Genomic DNA, 9,645 nt, shown 5'->3' with positions numbered 1-9,645 from the left:
AATTACACCTGGACAGTGCTTGTCGAAGAACCAGCCCTCTTAACTTGATCAAGTTTTGGGATTAAGCAGCCTCTAGAGTCTACAGTTATACATATTGTTCATGATCAAAAGGTCAAGACCTTCGAATTCAAGGTGAGGTTGCCGGAGCTTCCATGGAAATACTTTTAACATTTCGGCCAGTAGTCAATCAGGATGCACTTTTGGAACAGTCGGGTATCTTGCTTGTGCATACCACAGCTATATATCCTGCAGGATTAAGGTGTAGTAATAAACGCAGGGCATGTTTGAACTGATCCAGATCACGAATCTTGGATTCCCAGTACGCAATGAGCCGTTCATACGCATAGGACCACGACCGTTGCCCTGCCAATCGAAACTTCTTCTACTATCTCGCTCGTCAAAGAGATTCTGTCAGCGCGTAGTTCATACAGACATCACGCAGGCGTGCAGGTTTTCTCGGTATTGTGCAGGGAATGAAGACCCAAACAGACCTGACATGGTATGTGCCATTCGAAGATGCATGCTACGCCCGTTGGAGAAAGTAAAATGTGAGAAGCAAAGCTCGCCCATCGGCTCAGTGATCTTTTCCTGAAGAAAGATGATATATCGTACGTATTTACTACGACACGTCACGGCGCATGGTAAATATCTAAGCAGGGGCATCTTATCCTTTCAGCCTTTTTCTAAATAATCTTATCCTTTCAGCTTTTCTAAGGTTTCTGATCCGCTCATCCTAGAATTTCACTGACTCGGCACAAGCAAGAGTCTCCGCCCGGAAACACCTTCTTGCACGGAAGCTCGCAGGAGTGACCCTCGAGATTCGCTCCCTAGCCCATTCACACACCAGGCCGCGGCCCAAGACCAGCTCAAGCAGCAAACCTGCCCCCAAGAGCTACGCAGCCACGTGTTTCGCCAAAAACAAAACAAAAACGCGCCTCGTCGCGTGCCCCGAGCGAGACCAGGCAATTCACTCTCGTGTTTCCCTGACAGAGGAAATTTGCTCGCCTTGTCCTCAATAAAAACAAGGAATTTAGTCGATTATTATATCGGAAAAAAGTAATTCAGTGGCGTGCCTACGCAGCAGCACCGGGAGCGTACGACACCTTCGCCCGGCTTCTAGCTCCAGGAGCCCTGCCGGCGGAGGATGTGAGGATGAGATCCTCTGACCGGCACGCCACGTCGGACCCGGACTTCGCCTCCCTGACATCACGGGCTAGACGACCAACGCCTAATCCGCGCGTGCGAAGAATGAACCGGCGCCTCCAACTATAAATACACGCAGCAGCCCATCGTAGATACATTGCATCTCGTCTATCCCATATCCATCCATCTCCATTTTCCGCCTTCGAGGGGTCAGAAAAGGTTGAACGAGCTAGAGCTCGCTAGCGGCGGGCCGGCAGCCAGGAGAGAGGCAATCGTCAGTCGTCAGTCGGGAAGGTTATCTGATCTGATGGGGAACTGCGCGGCGTCGCGGCACGCCGGGGAGTCGTGGGCCGACGACGGCGAGTGGGAGGAGGCGTCGTCCACGTCCGAGGACGGCGACCATCACCACCACAACCACCATGACGCGTCGGAGGAGCACTTGTCGGAGGTGACGATCAGGATCACCAAGAGGCAGCTGCACGAGCTGATGGAGAGGAAGACGCCCGGCGGCCGGGGTAGCAGTACCCGGCAGCTGCTGGCGGACATCATGGACTCCGGGGAGGTGCACCACCATGACGTGCACCGGGAGGAGCACTGGAGGCCCGCGCTGCAGAGCATTCCGGAGGCCGTCGAGTCGTGACGACACTTGGTGGTGGCTACGTACGTACTTACGTACGCTGCCCCTGCCGAGCTCTGTGTGCGGAACAAATTAAAGTTGCCATTTCCCTCCTAGCCTCCTTTTTCTTTTCTCGTTCCCACAGTGTGTTCTCTCATGTCCTTGAATGGTTATCCATGGCCATGCATGTACAAAGATTGGATTTGGATAGTTCGTTCAAATTGTCACTGATGTAAGTACTTGAGATGTACGTCTAGGGAAACACGTAACAAATTGTCGCTGATGTACATAGGATGTAGATGTAGGGAAATACGTATAAAAATTTGTCACTGATGTACATAGGATGTAGGTGTAGGGAAATAACTGTGAATACCCTGTTTCGCATGCCATTTTTTCTGTTATTTTTGTTTCATACTGTGAGCGAGTGGTGTTTGACGGTGGAGAATGAAACTACTCATCTGCCTGATCTTTTCGTTTAAAAATGGTTTTCTCCGAAGGTTGTTAATGGGTAGAGTTGTATGGATGCAATAATTCCATACTCATATCTATGTTTCTCACGGGCACAAAATCTTACTCATAGTCTATCCATTAGGCATAAAATCTTGCATGGGCCCATACCGAATGGGTATCCGTGCCAATCGGTACCTAATGGGAAGATCGACATAACAATGAAGGGCGGTGGGTAGTTGCTAACTCCATGTGAGATGTAAACGCCAACAAGAGGTACTAGGGTTGGCAAATTGGTGATCGGGAGGAGGATGAGGGTGGCTGGGTGGGTGATTGTTGAGAGAGTGCTAACTAGCGGGGGGTGGAAATGGATACAGTGTGGCCGTCTAGAACTTTGGAGTTTATATGCTAGGCATCTTAGGGTTTATAAACATATGAGCCACATGCAAGACTACTATGTAGGGTTCAGGTTTGCCCCTGGACACAAATTTGTGCATGTGTCCTACCCACAACTAGTTGGGTAGGGTTCGGGTAAGAGCACATTGTTTCTCGACATCCTTAAAATGATCCAACTTTTTTAAATATTCAAGGATTTGAAATTTCTCACAGATTTTCAAGAGAAGTCCAGTAAAAAAAGTTTGAGAAATTGAAACAAATTCATAAAATAGAGAAAATTTTCACGAAATAGATATTTGTAAAATTTTGGAAAGTTCATGCATTTGATAAAAAAAGTAAAAACAAAAATAGAAAGGTAAACAAGATAACGAAAAAATCCTAGAATAAAACAAATCAAAACCCGGTTTTAAAAAACACGAACAAACCTTGAGGGTTGGAGTTTGAATCTCCCGTGGCACACATTTTTTGAAGACTAAAAAGAAAAAGAAAAAAATGTGGGTACGAAATAGGGTTTGGATATACCACGTACGCCGGGCCCTGTACGAGCAGTAAGTACAGAGGCCGAGAATCAGGGGTGCCCCTATTTATCTCTTTTAGTGAGATGTAGGGAAGCCTGGAGTTAAGCTGGATGCTACATAGGCATCTCCTTTTTTAATTCTCTAACTATTTTAAGTGTTGTTTTTTCCAAGCGAGGCCCAAACGAGTGGGAGGGCACAACCTCATTTCTTTCACGTTGTTGTTCTCATTTTTTATTTCATCTTTTACTTTCGTTTATGCATCCAAATATTTTAAATAAATATATTAGAAGAACATTTTACATCAAACATTTTAAAAAATTGTTAACCAAACATTTGAAAAAAATCTTAAATGTGTGAACAAATGTTTCTAATGTATACAAAAAATATATAATATGTGTGAAAAAAGCTGGAAATGTTTTTATAAAATTTAATCGAAGCATTTGAAAAAAACAAGTATTTCAAAATGTTAATAAAACATTTGAAAAATGTTAAATGTGTATAGAAAATATGTTGACCATCTATTGAAAAATATTAAACTTTAGGTCCATTTATGCACCCTAGCGGATTAATTTTCCATGTGTATCTGGGCGTCTCAGGACTACACCTACGCTGAAATGGTGAAAGAGAGACGGGTTTTTTTTTTGAAACGCGGCAAAAGATTTGCCATTTTCATTGATTAAGAGAGAAGTTTAAGAGGTTAAGGCCCATGGCCGAATTACAACAATCACTCTCGCGGCATTATGTTACTCAAGTGCCTCGCCCCCGCCATGCTCCAAAGCGACGCCTCCTCTTTAATCCTAGCAACAATGACTCCAACCGGGACAGCAATATTACGAAAGATCCGCGCATTCCTCTCATTCCACAACTCCCAAGAGATATGAAGCATCAAGAAAGCAAGTGGTCTTCGCGATTGTGTCTTCTTGGTAGCATTGTGGCTCCACCACTCTTTAACGCAAGTCGCGTCACTCCAATCACTAGAATGCACATCATGGAGACCCAGCCAATCTTTGATCATGCGCCAAACTCTCATAGTGTATCTGCATTGGAATAGAAGGTGGGCCGCTGACTCTTGAACCTGCTTACATAGGGGACAAAGGTTACAGTTTGGCCACCCTCGACGTTGAAGCCTATCCGCTGTCCAGATCCTATTGTTGATTGCCAACCAAGCGAAGAACTTGCATTTAGGAGGCGCCCAAATCTTCCAAACGGTCGATACCATCTCAGTGTCAGTATGGCCAAAGAACTGCGCCTTGTAGGCCGACGTCGCCGAGTAGTGTCCATCAATGATGAACTTCCAGGTGATAGTGTCAGGCGTGTCCATGTCGAGGTGGATATGGGAGACCTTCTCCCAAAGGGTGACAAACTCAGAGAGGTGCTCGACTGTGATGCCGCGAAGGATGTCCACCTGGGAAGTCCAGAAGTTGTCGTGCAGAGCCATTCGAACTGAGCAATTCTTCTTCTTCGGCAATTCATATATTTTAGGGGCCATGTCTTTGGGCCTAATCCCATCTAGCCAAAGAGACTCCCAAAACTTCGCACACAAGCCATTGCCAACTTCGACCTTGGTAGCTGCAGCAAAAATATTTCGGTCGTTGTCATCACAAGGGGTTCCCAAGCCAACCCATGGCTTGTCCGGGTGGAGCCACTCGGCCCATAGCCACTGGAGACGAAGGGCGATGGCAAACTTATCAAGATTTAGGATTCCCAGGCCTCATGCAGTTTGGACTTGCACACTTGTTCCCAATTTATCTTGCATTTTCCACCCGTGACTTTATCACAACCTACCCAAAGGAAAGCACGTCTGAGGGCATCGATCTTCTTCTTGACCTCCACCATAAATCTAGCACCGTCATGTAGTAGACAACAATCGCCGTGAGGACCGACTTGACCAAGACCGCCCGACCTGCCGAGGCAATGTGCCTTCCCACCCAAAGGGTGAGATGACCCGCAATCTTGTCCTCGAGGGGCTGGTAGTGAATTCTCTTCAACCTCTTAACAGATAAAGGCAACCCAAGGTATTTAATCGGAAAGGATGAAAGCTTGGCCGGAAGGATTGGAGGATGTCTGGAAGATCAACATTTTCGCAACGGATTGGGGCGACAAGACTTTTGGAACAATTTGTCACAAGGCCAGTGACATCCCCAAAATGCTTGAGAGTGTCAGTGAAAAACTGGACATCCTCCTTAATAGGCGCAAGAAAAACCGTGGCGTCATCCGCGTAAAGCGAAGCTCGGATAGGCATAGCATTTCCACCAAGGGGACGTAGATTTCCTTGAGCCGTGCTCTTTGCCAGTATGTGATGCAGCGGGTCGATGGCAAGCACAAATAACAGGGGGGATAGAGGGTCCCCCTGCCTCAAACCCCGACCTAATTTGATGGGATCGCCAGGCACACCATTGAGCAGAACACGGAAGCCGAGGACAGCAGGGCCGAAACCCAACCTCTGAAGCGAGGCGGGAAACCAAGGCGTCGAAGTAGGTCGAGGAGGAAGTCCCAACGCACCGAGTCAAAGGCTTTTTTGATGTCAAGTTTGAAGAGCAATGCCGGGGTTTTCCTACGATGGAAGCATCTCGCGAGATTGCGCACGTACATGAAGTTGTCATGGATGCATCTTTTTTTAATAAATGTACTTTGAGCGTGTGAGACAATCTCATTCATGTGCGGGGCAAGCCGGTTGGACATCATCTTAGCAATTAGCTTAGCAACGACATGGATAAGACTGATGGGACGAAAATCACCGATGTCCTCGGCACCATCCTTCTTCGGAATGAGAGCAATGTCGGTAGAGTTCAACCAATGAAAGTGTGCAGCATGGAGATCAGAGAAATGGTTGATGGCAAACATGATGTCCGGCTTGATAGTATCCCAACATGCCTTGAGAAAGGCACCCGTGAAGCCATCAGGGCTCGGTGCCTTGTCGCTAGGCATGGAAAGCACAGCTCTCTTAGCTTCCTCCTCGGTGAAGGCCTCTCCCAATTCATGAAGGTCATAATTGGGCGTGGGAATGATCCCCCAATTGATGTCAATGTCACGTGAAGGGCCTTTTTTGCGATGTTCTGGAAGTGGCGGTGGGCAATGTTTTTCTTGTGCTCATGCTCGGTGACCCAACCGTTGTTGTGCTTGAGGCGGTGAATGAAATTTTTTCTCCTTCTATGGTTGACACGTAGGTGGAAGTAGCGAGTGTTGGCATCTCCTTCCTTCAGGTTAGTGATTCTGGAGTTTTGACGCTTCCTAGCCTTCTCCAACATGGCGAGGCTAATGATCTTTTTCTTAAGCCTTTTGCGGATGTCACTTTCTTCTGGACTAAGAACTCTTTCCTCTTGCGCTAAATCAAGGTGGAGGATGACTTTGAGGGCCATGTGGATTTGGACCTTCGAGTTAGCAAAGAGGGTCTTGCTCCAAGCACGCAATTTTTGGCTTTTCTTCTTGAGCTTGTGGAAGAGCCTTTGGTAGGGCTCAACATGCCTTGATTCCTCTCTCCAAGCATCACTGACCACCTGTTGGAAGCCCGGCATTTTGATCCAGAAGTTTTTGAAGCGGAAGGACTTGGGTCTCTTGGGCCCATCACCGTTAGCAAGAAAAAGGGGACAGTGGTCGGATAACGATGATGAGAGACTTTGAGGGTCATGTGGATTTGGACCTTCGAGTTGGCAAAGAGGGTCTTGCTCCAAGCACGCAATTTTTGGTTTGTCTTCTTGAGCTTGTGAAAGAGCCTTTGGTAGGCCTCAACATGCCTTGATTCCTCGCTCCAAGCATCACTGACCACCTGTTGGAAGCCCGGCATTTTGATCCAGAAGTTTTCGAAGCGGACGGACTTGGGTCTCTTGGGCCCATCATCGTTAGCAAGCAAAAGGGGACAGTGGTCGGATAATGATGAAAGAGAGACGTCGTCCAAAGCTGCATGGGTCCATATGTTTGCCCCTGAATTACGCGAGAACAGTGCTTATCAAAGAGCCAACCCTCTTAAATTGATTATAAGTTTGGGGATTAAGCAGCATTTAGAGTCTGTAGTTACATATTGTTCATGATCAAAAGGTCAAGGCCTTGGAATTCAACATGAGTTTACCAGAGCTTCCATGGAAATACTTCAACATTTAGGGCAGGAGTCGATCAGGTTGCACTTTTGGAACAGCCGGGTGTTATGTTTGTGCATACCTCAGCTATCCCGTAGGATTAAGGTGTACTCCCTTCGTACTTAAAAGAGTGTACTTTCAACTTTATTGAACGGTTAAACTATCTCAAAGTTTGATCGAGTTTGTGCAAAAATATGTCAATGCTTGTGAAACCAAATAGTTATATGCCGAAAATATATTTTATCATGAATGTAATGCTACTAATTTGATGGCATAAATGTTGATCTATTATTGTATAAATATGATCAAATATAAAAAAGTCTAACTTTTCAATAAAGTTGAAAGTACACTTTTTCAAAAACGGAGGGAGTAGTAGTAAGCGCTGGGCATGTCTGAACTGATCCAGATCACGAATCTTGGAGTCCCAGTACGTAATGAGCCGTTCAACGCAGAGGACCACGACCACTGTTGAATCTGCAATCGAAACTTGTATCTCGCCCGTCAAAGAGATTCTGTCAGCGCCCGGTTCATACAGACCATCACGTGTGCACGTTGAACTGCCTATTTTGCAGGGAATGATGGCCCGAGCAGAGCTGACATGGTATGTGCCATTCGAAGGTGCATGCTGCACTCGTTAGAGAAAGTAAAATGTGAGAAGTAAAGCTCGTCCATGAGCTCAGTAAACTTTTCTTGAAGAAAGATGATCTATCTAGTACTTCCTCTGTAAACTAATATAAGAGCGTTTAGATCACTAAAGTAGACGGAGGAAGTACGTATTTCGTACGACACGTCACCGCGCATGGTAAATATTTTTTTTTAGCGAACGCATGGTAAATATCTAAGCAAGGGCATCTTATCCTTCAGCTTTTCTAAGCTTCTGGCTAATCCATTCATCCTAGACTTTTACTGACTTAAGTATCTAAAAAGCCGCTGATTAAGCACGGCAGTAGGCACAAAGCACGGCAGTAGGCACACAGGAAACACCTTCTTGCACGAAAGCTCTCAGGAGTGGCCCCTTGAAGCCGCTCGAGATTCGCTCCCTAGCCCATTCACACACCAGGCCGCGGCCCAAGACCAGCTCAAGCAGCAACCTGCCCCAAGAGCTACCCAGCCGCGTGTTTCGCCAAAAACAAAACAAAAACGCGGCTCGTCGCGTGCCCCGGGCGAGACCAGGCAATTCACTCTCGTGTTTCCCTGAGAACAGGAAATTTGCTCGCCTTGTGTCCTAAAAAAATTATTTAATTGATTATCAAAAAAAGTAACTTAGAGCAAACTCCAACCGGCCGACCCATTTCGTCTGCCCACATCCGTTTCGGTCGGCGCGGATAAAAACAATGGTCCAACGAGCCGACCCATTCCTAAATCCTATCCGCTTGACATCCGCGCGTACCTATTTTCGGCCCAAATTTGCACCTGAAATGCGTCGGCGAAGACGCGAAACGGACACGTCGTGCGCCCGCTCGTTGTCCGCCGCATCCCCACATGATGGCCGTTCAAATGCCTCCCGCGTCATAATTAATGGCGACCATAGACCGCAGGCCCACACGTCAGCGACGACGAGCGTCCTTTTTTAACCGCGAGCGTGTGCGGGGGAGGGGGGGGGGGGCTCGTCCTCTTCCAGCCTCCCGTCCCCATCTAGCCACCCTACCGCTCCCCCGCCGACGACAAACCCTAGCCTAGCTCGCACCACCATGGGCTTCTTCGCCGGCAAACAAGGGCAAGTCCCCCGCCTCATCCTCTTCGCGCGCAACCCACCACCGCCGCCATCAGCCCGCCCGGCGAGGCAACGGATAGGCGTCCCAGTGCACCAGGCGAGGTGGCATTGGGAGCACCACATCCCCGGCCCTCCCGTACCCCGACGTTACGCTGCCACACGATTGGCATTTGGATCCAGATAGGATCCCAGTGCCGGTGGCGCCGCGGACTGGCCGGGCGCACGCGGAGGAGGTGCATCGCCGACGGGATCTGCTTACGCCAGCGCAGCGTTTCAAAATATTTGCGCTTTTTATTTTATTTTTCGCGTGTGAACTATAAAAATGAATCGACCCTGCGTTGGGTGTAAGCGTCGACCCAGACGTGAAAGTAGATATGGGTGTCCACTGGGACTAAACGAACAAAAAATAGAATCACTGTCTGTTTACGTCGGCGCGTTGAAATTACTGTTAGTGGCGTGCCTACGCAGCAGCACCGGGAGCGTACGACACCTTCCCCCGGCTTCTAGCTCCAGGAGCCCTGACGGCGGAGGATGTCAGGATGAGATCCTCTGACCAGGTTCATGACCGGCACGCCACGTGGGACCCGGACTTCGCCTCCCTCCCGTCCCTCTGACATCACGGGCTAGACGACCAACGCCTAATCCGCGCGTGCGAATCGAATGAACCAGCGCCTCCAACTATAAAAACACACGGGAGCCCATCTTGGTCACATTGCATCTTGTCTATCCATTCGTCTC

General features: G+C 48.0%; 1 protein-coding gene across 1 annotated transcript; it reads left to right on the top strand.

Moving 5' to 3' along the window:
* Positions 1–1,317: 1,317 nt before the first annotated feature.
* Positions 1,318–2,138, top strand: LOC123074866 (uncharacterized). Its single transcript, XM_044497600.1, has one exon. The coding sequence runs from the start codon at positions 1,451–1,453 to the stop codon at positions 1,781–1,783; it is 333 nt and encodes a 110-aa protein (XP_044353535.1). The 5' UTR covers positions 1,318–1,450; the 3' UTR covers positions 1,784–2,138.
* Positions 2,139–9,645: the final 7,507 nt, after the last annotated feature.

Source organism: Triticum aestivum, chromosome 3D (assembly GCF_018294505.1).
Source record: "Triticum aestivum cultivar Chinese Spring chromosome 3D, IWGSC CS RefSeq v2.1, whole genome shotgun sequence".
Classification (NCBI taxonomy): Eukaryota; Viridiplantae; Streptophyta; class Magnoliopsida; order Poales; family Poaceae; genus Triticum; species Triticum aestivum.
This window is presented reverse-complemented; position numbering and strand designations above follow the sequence as displayed.

Coding starts and splice junctions, on each gene's coding strand:
- LOC123074866 (XM_044497600.1), top strand. CDS start 1,451: ATGGGGAACTGCGCGGCGTCGCGGCACGCCGGGGAGTCGTGGGCCGAC.